The sequence below is a fragment of the Gymnoscopelus microlampas genome (genome assembly GCF_963454915.1).
Source record: "Gymnoscopelus microlampas genome assembly, chromosome: 5".
Taxonomy (NCBI): domain Eukaryota; kingdom Metazoa; phylum Chordata; class Actinopteri; order Myctophiformes; family Myctophidae; genus Gymnoscopelus; species Gymnoscopelus microlampas.
The window spans coordinates 32,744,255-32,763,065 of NC_139942.1; the positions used below are offsets into that span (position 1 = coordinate 32,744,255).

Genomic DNA, 18,811 nt, shown 5'->3' on the forward strand with positions numbered 1-18,811 from the left:
AGGATAGCTGAATTGGGGGTTGTGGATGGGGCAGAATAGCAGCATAAGAGTGTATTAAGTCCAATTAGGCTTTTGGGCTTTTCATTAACCCAGTTTTGGAGGGGGGAAGCCTCTGCTGAATAATTCTCAGAGTCAGACCAGCTCACTTTACAAGCCGGGCCTTTTAAAGGCCTCGTCTAAAAAATATCACAATGTGTGTCAGCGCTCTAAAGCTAACAGAATCCCATTAGCGGTTATACGAACAAGACTGCTACTTGCGCACTTCACCTGCAATTAAAGACGGTTTAATAGAATGACTCAACGTATCCAGTAACTAAACAACGGCGGGGGGAAATACTGCATTAACGTTTAAGCCCGTCTATTCATGTTCTTGGCATGTGTGTGACGTGTGATGGTGTGTGTGTGTGTGAGTGTGGGCACATGAGTGGCCATGTTTGGTCACTCCTTCCCACTCTGTATCAAGCCTGAGTAAATATCCTAATCTTGAAGGCAAGGTCATATGGGGCCCCAGAGAGTAGGCGGTTGGAACCCTCCAACGCCTCACATGGTGTTTCAGCCACAAAACAACCAAAGAAAAATATCACTGGACTGTAGAGGAGATCTCCTATAGTTTAAAAACACAAATTGTCCTCCCTGACGGCTATGCTAATCATAGAGAAATTCCATATCCACCTGGGTCGAACAACAGTTAATTGTTATAGATTTTTGAGATCGAATAGAATAATTGGGTGACTCAAGAGATTTAGTAATAGTTAGTTTAGTTAATAATCACACTGCCAACCATTGTCATCACCAAATACACAGGATGTGCCTAAGTTAGAACACTCAATTCTGACCGTTTTGCATCTGAATGCCTCTTAGTTCCAGGTTTTAAAATATCTTAGGATGTGTGTATTCTGCTAATCATGAGACAAGCCTTCAATTATGTGAGCGATATTTAATCGCCCAACCCCCCCACATCCTCTCATGCATACTGTATCTGGGGTCAACAGGTCAACACAAGCAAGAGCAATGGAGTCACATTTCTGTCACCTAATACTTTGTCCTGGTAGTATTACACACATACATATTATACACACATATCCGTTCTCATATAAGCAATTTATGTCTACAGAAAGATGGCAGTTGCTCAAAATAATTCAGCTCTAAAATTAGGTACGTGTATATTGAAATGAGCTGGCATGGTAATTTTTTTACTAAGCAAGGGCATAGCATTGGAATGAGGACTTAAAGACTAGAATGACTCCCCAAGATTCACTCAGGCCCCATTCATTCATTATTTAAGGCCTCTGGGTGCAATTAAGAGAGATAATGAAATGCATGTAGTCGTCCTTATAGTAAAGCATGGTGGTATTTAGCCTGCTTCACCTCATGTGGCTGTCGGAGCACCCTTTAAAAAAAAAACCTGACCTGCTGGTCAGAAACAATATTCCACATCAGCATCGGTGAAAGCAAATTTCGAACAATGCGGGGGCTTAAGGCCTCCTCTGCACACTGTGGGGGCTTTGTCTTTCAAAAACATGCCACAGGAGCCTTGCATTAGTCAATGGAGTTTCATTAACATCGTCCCACGTAGCCTGAGCTCCTCCTGCATTACAATGATGCAGGAGGGGAGCTGCTCCGTCAAGGAACCCTCTCCATGGAGCGTTCAACAGCCCAATGGGGGAGGGGAAGGGTAAAAGAAAAGGGGGAGAGGCTGAAGGAGATGGTGTGGGAGGTGGTGGGGGGGCAAACAAAGGGGAACCTGATTACCCCCGGTCACGGCTCATCCACAAGCCAACAGAGAGGGAAATCCATCACCCAAAGGATCAAATGGAAGCTTGTGCAGCAGGTAAGTTCCAGTGAAAGCTCTCCGCTCCCCCCATCTAAACCCCACAAAAGGTAGGAGGACACAAGTGAAGGAGAAAGACAAAAGGGAGAGCCGTCTGTCTTTCTCCCTTCACTTTCGTATTCCTACGTTCTCGGAGGCATCTCTATCTCCCCCTCCATCTCTCTGACTCACACCACCAACAGCTGCCTGTGAGATTTAGGCACACACTGTGAAATCCAACACACGCAAGAATGTTTTCTGGCCCAAATGACCTCAAGGATCTAACCTCTCTAATGGCACACAGGTGATATATTCCACTTTTATTGCCATCCGTACTCGGTATAGCTCGGCAATGTTTCAAGGTAGCTGCTGCATGGTGATATTAAACAGTAAAAGAGGCAATATTGGTCATGCTTTCTGCTATGTAATGGCTTATTACAAAAAAACATTATTTTTCGTTTTTCTTGTTTGCCAAGAGGATATGGGTTGGAGAAACAAAAAAGGCATCAAATCCCACGCTATTGCACAAACACAAACACTTTTAAAGATAGGTTAGACATGTTCTGTGGGTGAATTGTGGTCTTTAGTCATATACTAAACCACCGTGGTTGCTCCCCAAACCAGGGGAAAATGTACAAGCTGTCATACATGGCCGTATTAGGAAAACAAAACACAATATTAAGCTACCATTTGTAACAATCTGCTGAAATGTTTGCTCGCGGAGTACTAGTTTGTTTTTCTTTGCGAGTGCAAAAGAAGATTGATCAATATTTTAGTTGGTTTACAAGCACATCTACATAACTCGTAGCCTAAGACCACATTATACCATCCCAAACTGATGCCAGAGCCTTGATGTGAGTCTCCACCAGGGTTGCCAGATCTGCTTATTATAATAATTTCCCCGCAAGATTTTAGTTGAAAATAGCCGATCTACAAGCTCACAACGCGTCGCATCGCGACGAGTTGTGATCGCGACGCGTTGTGAGCTTGTACATCTGCTATTTTCAAATAGCTGATGTATATGTTAAAGTGCTCATGTGGCCCATAGGCGCTTATTTTGGGCTGGTTTTCCTAGACCTGGTTGCTTGTTTCTCTCACAGAATCTGGCAACACCGGTCTCGACTCAATGTTAAGCCCACATAAGCACATATACCAATGCCTGTACATCAAAATGCGCGCGCACACACACGTACTAGCAAGGCACAGCACACATCAATTTTGCTCCTTACCTTTGAAAAGCCACTGTCCCTCCTCAACGTCTCTCTCATTTGTTAGCGCCTCATTGTATTCAAAGTGAGAGAAATGTGGATCTTGGCATTTATGCTGGGGGTCGGTGTCAGTGCCCTCTGCTGCGATCTGGGGGAAGACATGAACGAGTCATAAATCAACTCTCTCTGATATGTACTTGGATTCCTTGAAAGAAAAAAAAACTCTCGGTCATGTTCTGAGAGTCCCCGAAGTTGTACAAAAGCATCTGTTGTTGTTTTAGGGGGACCGCAATTAGGATAATGAGGCCAAAGGGGTTAAGCATTAGCCAAAAAGCATGGCTAGGCAAGAACAAGCTCCGTTTATACTCTAGAGGGGCCCAGGCCTGGGCTTTGGTCATATCCATGACTCCCAGCCATGTCTTCTGATCACTACACACTACTCTAGAAAACACAACACTTTGAAGTGCATTAACAGGGGAACAGTAAAACCCAACGCTTACAAGCGACCGCTGTTGGAATAAAGTAGTGTGTGTGTGTGTGTGTGTGTGTGTGTCAAACTCCGAATAACCGAGCATAATGATAATATTGTGTGTGTGTATGTGTTTCAAACTGAATAACCGAGCATAATGCTTGACCCTGCTTTCCTGATGATCATTCAAGGAACTGCAAGGTTAGGGCTGTTACCAGTAAAGGCAAGTGCCTTTCATCTAGTGTTCGTAAAACAGAAGAATCAAGTGGCTTTGGAAGTGAACGTCAGTTTTCAGGGAAATTAAATAAATCAGGACATACTGTGTGGGAGGAAATCAAGGAACACTAAATATATATTTCAAATGCAATCGTGAGACTTTAAAATAATGCAAAGAAAGACAGAAATGTGGGAGAATTCCAACTATGATTTAGGCTAAACCCAGATAGGTGTTTGTGCAAACAACCCAATGTGTGCAGGCATGTGCAAATCTCTCCTCAAGCATATAGGGTGGGCATTAACCCACAGAGGGCTAATCCTATTTTCCTCAGTTGCAAACCTCAAAAGAATGTCCCAGTGAAAAAGAGCATTGTGGGTATCCGTGCCACTTGTCATTCTAATCAGTGGAATTTAAATGGTGGATGCTTGGGGAAGGGGGAGGAGCAGTTAGCCTTTCAACCAACCCAATCCACAATCTACACACTTTTGTTAACCTGTGTGTGCTGAGGAAACGTTAGATTTACAACTTTAGCCTAATTACAATTGCTTTGATGTTTTTTAAGGATTCTCTTTTTTTTTATTGATAGCCCATTCTAGAGCAGTGGTTCTCGAGCTTTTCAGGATGTGAACCCCCCCAAAATGATCATATTTGAACTGGTGAACCCCCCCACCACCACCACCCTGACAAGCACTTGGGATTGTAGGAGTTGAGGCATTTACATGAAGTTTGACTCTGTTCCACAGATAAATATTGTGAAAATAGCATAGCTACAAGCTCACAACGCGCGTTGTGAGATTGTAGATCTGCTATTTTCAAAATGTTTGCCTCTTTCTTATAATATTTGCCAATTTGGCCAATGTGATTGACCAGTTTTGTTGATTACATCTGATGCAGTAATGGTCTTTTTCTTGGTATTAAAAAGTCCTTAAATTGTGCACTTTACTGTCCCCCTTATCATGTGGGGACCCCCTGGGGGTTCCGACACACAGGTTGAGAACCACTGCTCTAGAGTACCACATTAACTTTAAAAGGGGAAAAGAATGTTATGGCCATGTAGGCTATGACTTCTAAATAAGCAATAAACCGCACAAATTAAATCAAGTAGCCAGATAAAGGTCATCCGTAGGAAATGTTAGTAGGCTATTCTACCTACTAACTAAGGCACATTTGAAGGCGATTGTCTGCCAGTCCAGGCTATAACAGCCCACATTACCCAGTACTTGCTGTTGAGGGCAGACGATCGTATATTATTTGTCAAACCTCATAACATTTCTGAAGCATCAAAGCCATTGATAAATCAATAACATTCATGTTATTTAAAAAAAAAACAGTAAAGACAAATAATATCGGTCCACTTCCATGAACTCTGTTAAACGGGGTCTATAATAACGATATAAAAAAAAGGATCAACTGAATTGAACGGGACTTTCGGAAGACCTTCCCCACAGCTTTAGTAAAGCAAAACCTCAACGCAATCCGTGGTTTACAGAGAGAGAGAGAGAGGGGGGGGGGGTACGAAAACAACCCGTTAAACGAATCAATCAAATGTTAATTTGGATATCCCATCAACGTATAGAGACTGTTTTCACATCGTCCATGAACCGTGTCTGTCCACCGCATGCCTGCTTAGAAACTAACCAACACACTAGAGCAGGGGGTTTCAACCAGTGGTCCGGGGACCACCAGTGGTCCCTGACGGGGTTCCAGGGGGTCCCCAGCCAAATCAATAGTTAGGAACCAAATTGACCCTTATATGTCTGTAACTCTGAGAGTGTACAAATGGAACCAATTTGGTTCCATTTGTACACTCTCAGAGTTAAATAAACACTAATGATGATGATACAGTGTAGATTGGGACCCCCCCAAGAAATGAAAATGCTTGAGTCCCTGGCATATCTTTTGAATAGGGGGTCCGTGGGCTAATATGTGTCAATGTGGGGGTCCTTGACGTTGAAAAAGGTTGAAAACCACCGGACTAGAGGGCTTTAAAATGTCCCGATTCCTACTAGAAAAGAGCAGCTAGCAAACGGCCGGGGACACAGACAGACAGTAAGGCAGATGGATCGTGTTCTAGCATCGTCTCACATATAAAACAAGCGCTTCAAACTGGAAACCGGTGGGTCGGTCGGTGCAACAACTCAACTCCACCAACAATTAAACCCCGTACAACATACACACAAAACGCATTCAAATCCTTTTACCTGCAGTCCTGCCGAGACCGCTAGCAGCAGAAGGTGTAAGCACATGGACATCATGCCAACGGCTAACGGGTTTGAGTATATAAATCCCCTTTGGAGTCCGTTATGTTATATCCGCCTGCTTCCTCCTTCAGCGTGGTTGGTGGTGGTCGTGGTTCTACGACAAAAGAAGGCTCATCGGCGGCGGGCAGCATGCAGCAGCCTCCCCTCTAGATCCACTGTCTGTCTGTCTCTCTCTCTCCACTCACTGTGGTGTTCCTCTGCTCTCTCTCTCTCTCTCTCTCTCTCTCTCTCTCTCTCTCTCTCTCTGCTCTGTGAGAGATCACTGCCTGGTACTGAGGCTGCTGCTGCGTGCCACTGTTGCCAGGTTGGTGAGAGAAGCAAGCAGCCAGGTTTTTTTGATTGAATACTTTATTAGAAGTTTGCAGGGGGAAAAAAGCACGTGAAAGTACAGTTCAATACAAGGTCAGCTGATAGGAATTTAAACGAAAACCCAAGAAAGCCATTGGCTTGTTTCCATTGGGGTCCTTTGGTCATAGACAGTGACAAAATGACAGGCAGATATTAGGCTCCACTACTATGCAGAAAATCATTATAAACAGTTTCAAAATACGAAAAACAAAAAATGGTCTGGGAGAACAAGGCCAAAAGAAGCAACTTAGTCCACATGAGCACTTTTAAACCTATTAAACATCGGCTCTACAAGCTCACAACGTGACGCGTTGTGAGCTTGTAGATCTGCTATTTTCAAAGAAAAATGTTGGGGAAAATTTAGGAATATTTTCAAATCCACAAAATCTTGTATGGGGACAGGGGTCTCTGGCACAAAATATTTTCAGAAGGTTGGGTCTGCAGACAAATACATATCCATTTGTGGGGTCCTTGACAATATGAAAATGTTTGTGAACCACTGGTTTAAACAACATTAAGAAGCAAGCCCAAAATAAGCAACTACACTTTAGAAACAAGCCCACAAAAACCACAACCCACAAACCACCAATTTTACCAACCAGCAACTTTACAGAAAAAGAAGCCCAAAGTCGCTTATAATACGCAGACCTGGCAACGCTGCTGCTGCTGCGAACTCTCTCTCTCCCATGCAATCCAACACCAACAAAAAAGAGAAGAGAAAATTAAAAGGCCACTGGGCTAAAAGCTCACCTCACTGACCCCTACTGGCCGTCTTGCCAATTACCTATATCATGGGTTTTCAACTGGTGGTCCGTGGACCACTGGTGGTCCGTGAAGGTATTGCATGTGGTCCCTGACCATGCATTTAGTAATGTAGGAAAGTGAAGATTTGTATTATATTTTATTTTATCGACCACTAGTTGAGAAACAGTATGATGTATGATGAGTATGTATGATTACTCCGGACGTCAAGAACTTCCACAGAAATGGGAGTTTTACCTGGTTACCGGTTTACCTGGTTGAGTCATCATTAGTAGGTGACTAGTTAGGAAATGTGCCCATATCAATCGCATGTGTCTACATATGTTGCAATGAATCAGTTAACATGAGTTTATGGTGGTCCCTGGTTCATAATGAACCACTGGAACCAGGGACCACCACCCTGACTGAGAATCAACCTGGGGACCACTGTTGTGTTGGGAGGGGGGATATGGGCGTGGTCTGTGGGGAAAAGCTTGAAATTAAATAATGACTGTTAAGGCCTTAGTTTATTTGTTAATTTGAGGTGAATTAAATCAAGCCTTTAACGGACATTATTTAACTGAGATATGCTAGTGGTCCAGAGCTCAGAAAATATTGAGAACCACTGATCCATTCCTTTCCCATGGTTGCCCTTATTCTGTTCTCTTAACCTTCCATATTAAACTCATGTTAACTGACTCATTGCAACATATGTATGAGCAAGCAGACACATGCGATTGATATGGGCACATTTACTAACTAGTCACCTACTAATGATAACACAACCAGGTAAACAGGTTCAGTTTCCCTTGAAATTCTAACTCCCATTTCTGTGGAAGTTCTTGACATCCGGAGTAATCATACATAGTCAGCATAAATCATACTGTTTCTCAACTAGTGGTCGATAAAATAAAATATAATACAAATCTTCACTTTCCTACATTACTAAATGCATGGTCAGGGACCACATGCAATACCTTCACGGACCACCAGTGGTCCACGGACCACCAGTTGAAAACCAATGATATAGATTATTGATGGTTTACACTTTTTGTTTGCCCTGAATAGCCATTTGTTCCCTTTATATTTTATCTTGTTATTGTTGTCTTTAATCATGAAATGTAAATGACTTGAATGGGATGTTTTGTCATGGGTTCCAGTATAAGGAATCATTCAAGTCAATCAGAATTAACACATGATTACAGGTGTAAAAGAGTGGGTTAAATAAAAACAATGAAAACATTTTTTTTGTGTGTGTGCAAGCTCTCAACATTGCAGTTACATGAAGCGTTAGGGGAAGAGAGAATAGAGAAGAAAGGATCACAGAACAAGTCAAATAACGGAAAGGCACGGTCAAATCAAATATACAAAGACCAGTATACATAAGGTGCATGATTACTCACTCACTTTCCCTCGCCCTCACCTTGATAAAGATTAAAGTAGGTCCAATTGATCATTAGATGGCCAACTTTGTTCACATTGCCTTCAGATAATTGTTTACACCCTTGATCTTAAGGATTATTAATTGGCAATTGATTATTGATTAAGGAAGGCTTAATTATATGTTGATGAGATCCTGAACAAAGGGCATCTCTCTCTCTCTCTCTGCATCTGTGTGTCTGTCTGTCTGTCTGTCTGTCTGTCTGTCTGTCTGTCTGTCTGTCTGTCTGTCTGTCCCTAATAAGTATACTATACAGACATTTTGTGAAACATACTATTTTTCACAAATGTCCCTGCTCAATATGGAATTTAGCATTCAGTTCTTTCATCATTACTTCAGCCTAGAGTCCCTTCCCTACAGTAAGTAAAGTATTTTTTCGTGTTCCCCTAAAAACTTGCAATGAATAATTCCCTTACATTATCTTCTCATATGATGAATCCTGATGGAGGTTAAATTACCTCAGTTTTGCAGCCTGACACATAATTAACTACCCAGAGATGGCTCTGTGGAATAGAAATCATCCCTGGCACAGAAGATATTTCACTTTGGTCTAAGTAGAAAAATGCCCTGTCCCTATCCTCCAAAATAATAATAAACAAGGGGTGACTTTTGGTTTGCTTCCTCCCTCCGAGGCAATCTTGTGTTTTCCCAAGTTATTGGTGTTTTGAAATGGTAAGGGAGTATGTGATGAAAACCATGCTGTTCTTCTCTCCCTCCTACAAACCAAAGCAACCACTTGAACGCATTCTGTAATCCTCAACAAACAGCAGGCCCTGCCTGTCACATATGACTTGGGGTTAAGCATACTCGGGAAGAGAGTGGGTTGGATAGCAGTTGTTGAAAGTGCTCAGTGACAGTGAACAGAATTGCACTGTAACACGCAATTACCATTTTTCACATATCTTCGCATTGATTTGCATTTATGATCATAGATTGAGTGTGTTTGTTAACTCTTTAAGACCGGGAACGCATCTGTGTGTCATTTTTAGATTTCTTTGGCTATTCAAAAATCATGAAAAGTTCTGCAAATATTAGATTTTTTTCCTTTTTTTTTTTGTAACTCAAATCTTTGCTTCTGGGGGTTCCTGGAAATAAATATTTTACAAATGTTCGCTTTAAAAATATATATAAGATTTTGCCACGATTTTTCAAAAATAGCAGATCTACAAGCTCATAGCGCGGCACTCGGTGCCGCGCTATGAGCTTGTAGATCTGCTATTTTTGAATAGCCAAAGAAATCTAAAAATGACACACAGATGCGTTCCCGGTCTTAATGGGTTAATTTGTGGTTAGTTACTTTGAAGTGATGTGCAACAATTATTGCTGTAGATGAATTACTTCGTTCTTCAAACTAGCTTTCAGGTAGACTATTCTTGATGCATGCATGCATGCTTGGCGTGTCATATAATCAATTCAATTAAATACCAGTTGTAATGCTTAATTTTCCTAACAGAGTAACATGAATATTATTCAGCATTTCTGTAAATCATTGATAAAGGGGTTTTAAATCGACTGAACAGCTTTTCTTGTCCTGGCTTTACCCTGCCTATACTGTGCGAGAGATTAAACTGAATGACCTGTTGATAGCATATATTCAGAACAAATTGTTAGGTTTATGTAATCTAATCTAATTGAGAGTGGGATAATACAAAAAAAATCCCCCCTCCCCTGATTAACATAGAAGCGGTTATCTTTCATCAGTGCTCATCTTGGCAGGGACGGGAGGGGGTGTTAGAGGGAATCCAATTATGACTCGGTGCATTCAATCAAACAATATCATGTTCCGTATTTCATAAACCCATTCTAGGCCCCTGAGAACTATCTGTGCAGCATTATTTCTCTCAGGCTGTGTTACCAGAGTTTGTTGTTGTTGATATTAAATTGAGGTTGTTTAAAGGTTCAATCAGTGTTTTTAATGCCCAGTCATGATCAAGGTCTCAGAGTATTCTCTTTCTCAGTGATGTATTAGTTTGAATTGAAAAAAAAACAAGTATGACCAAAGTCATAATAAAGCCGCATGTGGCAGGCTTTTTTGGCCCCAATCTTTTCATAGACCTGATTACTTTTTTTTTGGATTGCTTGTTTCTCTCACCAAACCTGCAACATAGTGTCGCAAATTAACGCTCTAATGTTTTTTATATAAGTGGTGGCAACATTTTGTGACACCACACGGGTCTTCCCAACAACGGCTAAGATTGAAGTCAGTGTGAACATGGGCAAATAATAACTTAATAGCCAAACTAGGTCTAATGAAGCACGCTAGCATTTAGGCTAAGCCTCCTGGCTGAAGCTGTCTCCCTTTCTCTCTCTCTCTGCTGTGTAACTCCGTGCGTGGCCTTGTTGTGATTTGTGTGCGTCCATGCTGGCCCCTAATATGGTCTGCTTCCGGGTGGTTCAACCTGACTTAACAATGAGGATCGTTGTGATTGGTTCCCTTCCCAACTAGTCCCTCAAAAAGAGTAATTCTGATTGGATCTCTTCTCCATTCGTCCCGCCCTAACATTTTCGTCTTGTCTAATTCGTTGACTAACGTGTCCATTACATTTTCGTCTCCCCATTGGCTTAAAGGGGGAGCTTAAAAGTGGGGAAGTGTGATGGACAGCCAGGACAGCCAATGAGACTTAGGTGTCGACACTTTTGACTCAGGTGTCGACACTTTTCACTCGGGTGTCGGACTGAGACTAGTGCTGTTTATAGAGCCGACGCTAGCGCATGCGGTTAAAAAAAAAATAGCATTCTTCTGTGGTCATCTGTGCAGCTGCTTGTATGATGCATGTGGGGCCATGCTGCTGACACTGCTGTTGACTCTCATAAGTGCAGGTGTCCGAGGTCTGGTGGCCTGGGAGGCCCTTTGATTCCACGCCTATTACTCTGCACAAATGGATGCAGTGCTGTGCTGGGCGTTGCGGCACGCTATGGCCTTGATGCTGCCGGGGAGTAAAACGCACTAGGTCAGCAGCGCTTTCACATCCGCGGCACTTATTCACACCGAGTTTGTGCTGCTACAGGAATATCACAGGCGATTTGACCCTACACACACACTCACATGCCAGCTTAGCAGAGTTCAGCCTTTTTTTTTCTTCTTTTTTTTTTTTACACCTGTAAAAATTTCTCCCAATTTCGTCATTGCCATTTCCCTCTGCATATATTGTCCCTGTTGCTGCTAACCCCAACTATTGGCCTATAGGGAGGGTATAGACCAGGGGTCTTCAACAGGGGGTCCGGGACCCCTAGGTGGTCCTCAGAGTTACTACAGGGGGTCCGCCAAATTCTTGGGGTTCCACTTGAACCCTAATATCCCTTTTCTGAGGAGAACTTGGGCCAAAAATAGACGATCTACAAGCTCAAAACGCCTCGCGCTGCGAGGCGTTGTGAGCTTGTAGATCGGCTATTTTTGGCAAAGAGGCGTAGAGGGAAAGAAGAGCAGACCAAGTGAACAAAAAAAGTTTAATCTGAAACACAATTTTATACAATATAGAGGAGGGGGTCCCTGCTTCATCTCTCTCTCAGCTAGGAGGTCCTTGGCCTGAAAACGTTTAAGACCCCTGGTATAGACTATCACATGTTTCCTCTGATTACACGTGGAGACACAAGCCACTTCTTTTCACCTGACAGCGGTGAGGAGTTTCACTGGGAGAGAGTAACACATGGCATTTTCATGCTATATTTCCCTGTCCCCCTCCCTGCTGAACAGACCCCCCGACCAACCAGTAGGAGTCGCTAGTGCAGCGACAAGGACACATTCCCCTGCCGACGGCGTTCGTTGTAGCGCCCGACCAAGCAGGAGGCAAACGCTGCCGGGAATTCAACGCAAGTCTTTGTGGTGGGGGGTGGGGGGGTGTTTTCCCTCAACGCCCCTAGTCAATTCTGTATAATGCTTAACGGTGGCTGGCAGTCCTTGGCAAGGTGACATATAGGCAGCCACCTAGGGAGAGCCCTAGGTAGGGACGGGCACCCCTCACTGCACACCAAGGGTGTACGTTTGGTTGAATCATTTTGGTCGAGACAGATTTCTTCTTTATTGTCCTAAATACAACCAATACCCCCTGCTGTTAGATGCAGGAACATTTACAGTATATGTAGCGAACAGGGACACATGACTATTAACGTCAATCTCTTTCTGTCATTTCACAATGCATTTTTGCCCAATAAATAAGTGAACAATTATACCACAATAATGTATTTAGGAACACAAATATAGTACCCAACAGAGGTGGAAAAAGTACTCACATTTTTTACTTAAGTAAAAGTATCAATACTGCAATGTAGAAATACTCTGTTACAAGTTAAAGTCTGGAATAAAAATTCACAATAGTATCAAAATGTACTTGTAGTGGAGTAAAAGTACAATATTTGTATCCGAGATGTAGTGGAGTAGAAGTAAAAGTATTGGAAACTGGAAATACTCAAGTAAAGTACAAATACCTCAAAATTGTACTTAAGTACAGTACTTGAGTAAATGTACTTAGTTACTTTACACCACTGGTACCCAACACATGAATATAGCGATACAAACAGTAGCATGCTGACTGGATAGTGATCACATAATTGCAACATTCCCGGCTGGAGTTGTATATCCTTTCCCTTTTCTTGTCTCTATACAGTTAGGCTGTTTGGAGCAGACTTGCTTGGTCCCAGCGTTGTTGCTGCTTGCAGTGTTGTCGGGGTGTGTGTGGTCGTTTTGGAGCTTGGTACACGGAAGTGTACAATAACAATTTGTAAAATGACAGTAGCTATGCTGCTGCAGAGGTTTACAATGGTGTTTACCCTGAGCAATTCAATTGTCTGGAGGAAAATGTTCTCTTTAGGAACACATGTTGACCCCCCATCGACTAATTACATTGTTAGCCTAAAGGAATTCCTAGACGTGTCAAAGGTTGCCCGAGAACAAATTAGTGAGTGAAGAGGAGCGACCTGGTCTTCAAAGCAGTTATCAATTTCAATCTAGCCTCATTGTTATGCATTCAATAAAGGATCTCTGAGGGCCACAGATATGCGATCATTATTTTCCTCTCGTGCCAAATCGTCTCGTTCAATCCTTTATGTCAGTTGAACAATACAGCCAAACAGAGAGAGAGAGAGAGAGAGAGAGAGAGAGAGAGAGAGAGAGAGAGAGAGAGAGAGAGAGAGAGAGAGAGAGAGAGAGAGAGAGAGAGAGAGAGAGAGTGTGTGTGTGTGTGTGTGTGTGTGTGTGTGTGCGTGCGTGCGTGTGCGTGTGCGTGCGCGTGCGCGTGCGCGTGCGCGTGCGCGTGCGCGTGCGTGTGTGTGTGTGTGTGTGTTGTGTTTATGTCTGATCTTGCTTACAGGGCCATGTCTGTGGCTTTCAAATGTTTTTCTTTTTTCGTTTCTGCAATATCCCTATATTTGTTTTTCGGTACCAGGCTTAACCAACACATGTTTCCAACAGACATGTTTAAATGACTGATTTTTTCATGTAAGTTATGAACTTGCGGTCTGACATGTTTTGATGGAACCATCTGGGATTAATGGATCACTGCACGCAAAGCCAAGAAACACATTGTTCTCTGCAAGAACATCATACATATCTAATTTCAACCCGAAGAGTTTCCATTTTAATTTCTTGTGAAAAGACATGTCAGCGTGAGGAGCTCAGTGGCCACCGCCTTGCCTGGACAAATGTTTCTGTGCAGGATGACAGACAGTCCCCCTCATCTTCCACCGAGTTGCAGGCCCTGCAAATTGATTGTCTGGCCTAATTTAGGGATTGTAGTTATAGCTGGGGGTCACATCTGCCTGCTGAGTGTTGGTTTGGCATGGATGACTAATGGCGATTGATTGCCTGAAGACCTGAGGCCGCTTCTAAACATTTTCTAAATCCTAACAGTTTTTTTTCAAAAATAGCAGATCTACAAGCTCGTAGCGCGGCACTCGGTGCCGCGCTACGAGCTTGTAGATCTGCTATTTTTGAATAGCCAAAGACATCTAAAGTGACACAGATGCGTTCCAGGTATCAATGGGTTAAGGTGCAGTGTGTTGAAGTCAGGAGAAACCAAGGAAAGGATCAAGTCATTTCTGTTCTTTAGTGATGCAATAAAAGTGTGGCTATTGATTTTTTGTTTGCTCACTTGTTATCTTGTTGCACATTTGATGCAGTTCTTTCCGGTAAACCATTCCATTTATGTGCTCAGTGTTATTCAGCATATACAATCTTGCCCGTTTCTTCACTTTCCTATCCAAAATGATGCTTAAATGTGTGCATGTGTCTTTATTATTCAAAAGTGAATAATGTATTGGAAGAGCTCAATCTGTACGTTATGTCTGAAAGTGTTCACGAGACAGATTATTATGACTCTGTGCTCCAGATAGAGGACATGAGAAGTGGAAATCATTTGAACACGTTTCTATTTCTCTCTCCTTCAACACCAAATGGGAAAAAGAAATAAATGGCTCTGCTGTTGCACTCTGAGGTTTCTGAGTGAGACAAGAAAGTGTCTTTACCCCGCATGATCTTCTGTTCAATGCAAGTCACACACACACGCATGCACGCACACACACACACACACACACACACGCACAAGCACACGCACAAGCACACACACACACACACACACACACACACACACACACACACACACACACACACACACACACACACACATACACACACACACACACACACACACACACACACAAATCAGCTTCATGGTGGCGCTATAAAAGGCTAATGGGAAACATTTTGGGCAGTGTTTTTTCCTTGTAAAGTTTCACGCCGATCGGTCCAGTAATAGGTCAAAACGTGAATCGGCCTGTTATAGCGCCACCATAAGGCCGATTAGAAAAATTGTAGGGTGGTATTTCTTCCTTGGCCTAGTGGGAATGCAGTGCGCGCAAAGTTTCACGGCAATCGGACGCCGCGTTTCTGATTTGAGGCATTTTGTTCAAAACTGACCACTCCTGCAAACTTTCGAAGCCAATCTTAGCCAAACAGGATGGAATATGAAAAATCGGACAGAACTGTCATGAACACATGACTGTAGAGATAATGTGTACCGCAGGTGTAGGCAACCTTTATTATCAAAAGAGACATTTTTGGCCCAAAAGATTATTACAAATCTGTCTCGAGCGGCTTTTTTTGTGTGCTTTTTCTGGTGTTTCAATATAACTTTTTTTTGTTATTGTTTGCTATTTTCTCAAAGCAGATCAAGTATACCAGTAAGCCAGCAACGTTGGTGGTGAAAGCAAACAAACCAAGCATTAATACATTCTTTATTTTCCTTCAATGATTAGTTTCTTATTTTTATCTGCTGTATGGGCGACACGTTTTCTTTACTAAGCAAAATCTGTAGGAGTCATATGAAAAAAATGTGTTTTGCACAAAATCGGCTTCCTGGTGGCGCTGTGACAGGCCGATGGCTTCTGCCTGGCGGAGACAAAAATCCAAAAGACATGTCACATACTGTACTGTATAGTCAAAGGACAACCACATTTGCAATAACAAGCAATAACAACACGGTGCAAAGCATGCATAATAAGGGAACCTATAAACAGAATCGCAGTGAGGATCATATGACAACCATACATCATCCCAGCGAGGCCTTCACTGTAAAAGTGATGCATTGCTTGTGTTTATACTTGTTTGCACAGTAGCTCTCACAGGTGTAAATGAAGTTAACCAGGTCATCTTCAACCCTCCATATGTGCAATACTTCCTCTGCTGCATTCAAATATACATGTGTATGTTGCTATGTGCAACCTGAACACCACTTCCCTATCTTTGATATTTGTGGCTTGAAATCTATTTCCCCTTATCACTATTGATCTGCAAGGAGACGAGCTGTCAGGCCTTGACAGCCCGGTCTGTCTGATTTAGGAACGGGCCATCAGCCTGCCTGCCCTGGGATGGATTTATATAAAGACTGCTGCTGCTGCTGTTGCTGCTGGGACGATCCAAAATGTCCGCCCACTTGTGCCTCACACATTCGTTAGCCTGATTTATACGTTGTTGCGTTGTTATACGGCGTCGTCGTATGCCGAAAACGAGCAATCTATTTTCAGCACGCGAGACACCTTTGTACGACGGAGTACAAATGAAGCATCATTGCAGCAAAACCCATGGAATGAGGCAATGGGTTCTTCTAATCATAAAGCTAACAAGATTAGAAGTTCCGTCAATAAACGTTTCATTTTTCTGTTGTCTTAATCTATAAAGACCTGAAGCCGATTCCAGACATGTCTCCTAAAGCCCAACAGTATTCAGAAAAACGTATGTTTCTATATCAGTGGTTCTCAAACTTTTTCATGTGAAGGACCCGCAAAATTATATGTATTTGGCCGCTGACCCCCATCTGAAAATATGTTGTTCCAGGGACCCCCAGAAGCAAAGATTTGAGTTAAAAATGTTCGCTTTTAAATAATATATATTCAAAGATTTGCACACATTTTCACTATTAAAATAAAATAGCAGATCTACAAGCTCATAGCGCGGCACTCGGTGCCGCGCTATGAGCTTGTAGATCTGCTATTTTTGAATAGCCAAAGTGTAAAATAATGCTTTTTTTTTTGCTCAAATCAAAAAGTGACACAGATGCGTTCTAGGTCTTAATGGCTTAAGGGTTTCAGTTGGGATAACTTAGTTTTCACGTCCATTGGCTGGAAGTATGACTGATTAAAATGACATTGTTTTAATAATTGGAAGGGATGGTCCTCTAACATTCTGTGGCCAAACAAATTGGCAACGGACTGGATTGCTTTCAGTAAATTTGGAAGATTAAAAGAGAGCGAGAAGGTGCCCATTTCGATGGATTAAAATCATAATGGGAACGTGATGGAGGACAACCAGGTCACTTTAGGTGGAAGTAAAGTTCCCTTTATTAGTGTTGTGGCACACTTGCCAAAGTCACAACGCTTCTGATCTTCCTTCAGTGATGGTATATTTTTTCGATCACAAAATGCAGACTTGACACCATATTATTCAAAAACCTTATTTGTTCATGTTTTTCCCCGTTTTTTGGTTTGTTTTTGTTTTTCAGATCAGATATTTCTTGGTGAAAATTGTCACAGTACCTTTTTCTAACACACTTGCCTTAGGGTATTGGTTTCTTATTTTTCCTCCTGCTGTCAACATAAACAGGATTACAATCTGGTGCATAATGCTGCCAAGCTATTCTCAACCACTCATGAATAGTCAGCAGGTTATCATATGCTTAGATGCTGTTTCCATTTGTTAACTCTTCAAGACCGGGAAAGCACCTGTGTGTCATTTTTAGATTTATTTGGCTATTCAAAAATAGCAGATATACAAGTTCATAGCGCGGCACCGAGTGCCGCGCTATGAACTTGTAGATCTGCTATTTTTGAAAAATCATGAAAAGTTGTGCAAATAATATTTTTTTCCCCTTTTTTTTTGTGGACATTTGTAACTCAAATCTTTGCCTCTGGGGGTTCCTGGAACTAAATATTTTACTAATGTTCGCTTTATAAAATATATAATCCAAGATTTTGCCATGAATTTTCACGATTTAAAAAAATGCCGCGCTATGAGCTTGTATATCTGCTATTTTTGAATAGCCAAAGAAATCTAAAAATGACACACAAATGCGTTCCCGGTCTTAATGGGTTAAATCAGAAATAGACTCTGCTATCTCTTCGCTAGAATTATTGCTGGGGATGTTTTTTTTATTATATATTATGCATAATATCACAGTTTGCACATGAAGAAGAGCACTGCTGCTGTAGCCTATATTGCACAGAGATGCTGTCTTGATGGACACCGAAAATAGCAGATCTACAAACTCAAAATGTGTCGCCTCGTGGCGTATTGTGAGCTCGCTATTGCTATTTTCACACCAGCGTGCAACTACTAAGTATAAATCAGGCTTAACCTTAAGATCAATGAAAGCGTGTTTGTGCATTGACTTTAGCATCACTAATTAGCACAAGAAGTCATTACCAAGAAAGACCTTTTATTATTTCTCTAAACAGAAAGAATATATAATATGCAATCGTCGTCGCTGAATTCAAACGGTCATTCTTTTCTACCAAAATGTATGTAATTATGAAGATGTGAGTATTAACTATTAAACAAAAATAAATAATAAATAAAAGGCGTCTCGGAGACATCATCATCATTTGGCATAAACATTTGGCCAAAACAGCAGATGTTAGCACTCAGAGCCGCTCAGAGCCAAGGGTTCCTCGTTTGGCTGGCTCAGGAAGTGATCATGAGGCATATTGCCTTTCCTCCTGCCCTGTATGTGGGCACATGACTGCATTCTTCAAAACGGAACTTGGTGCCAGTGGATATATGGCAGCCCTCTACCTCTCGGGCTCCGCCTTTCACTCTGTTACTGTCTGGC

At 42.1% G+C, this 18,811-nt stretch overlaps 1 protein-coding gene across 1 annotated transcript in view; it reads right to left on the reverse strand.

Moving 5' to 3' along the window:
- The window catches only part of LOC311046378 (cadherin-2-like), a 93,628-nt gene extending 87,435 nt beyond the window's left edge, over positions 1-6,193 (reverse strand). Inside the window, exons 1-2 of the mRNA XM_084058638.1 lie at positions 5,906-6,193; positions 3,040-3,166 (exon numbers count right to left, since the gene is read on the reverse strand). Coding sequence (XP_083914764.1) covers positions 3,040-3,166; positions 5,906-5,959 — 181 coding nt within the window. The 5' untranslated portion in view covers positions 5,960-6,193. The remainder of the gene's footprint in view (positions 1-3,039; positions 3,167-5,905) is intronic.
- Between the last annotated feature and the right edge of the window lie 12,618 nt (positions 6,194-18,811).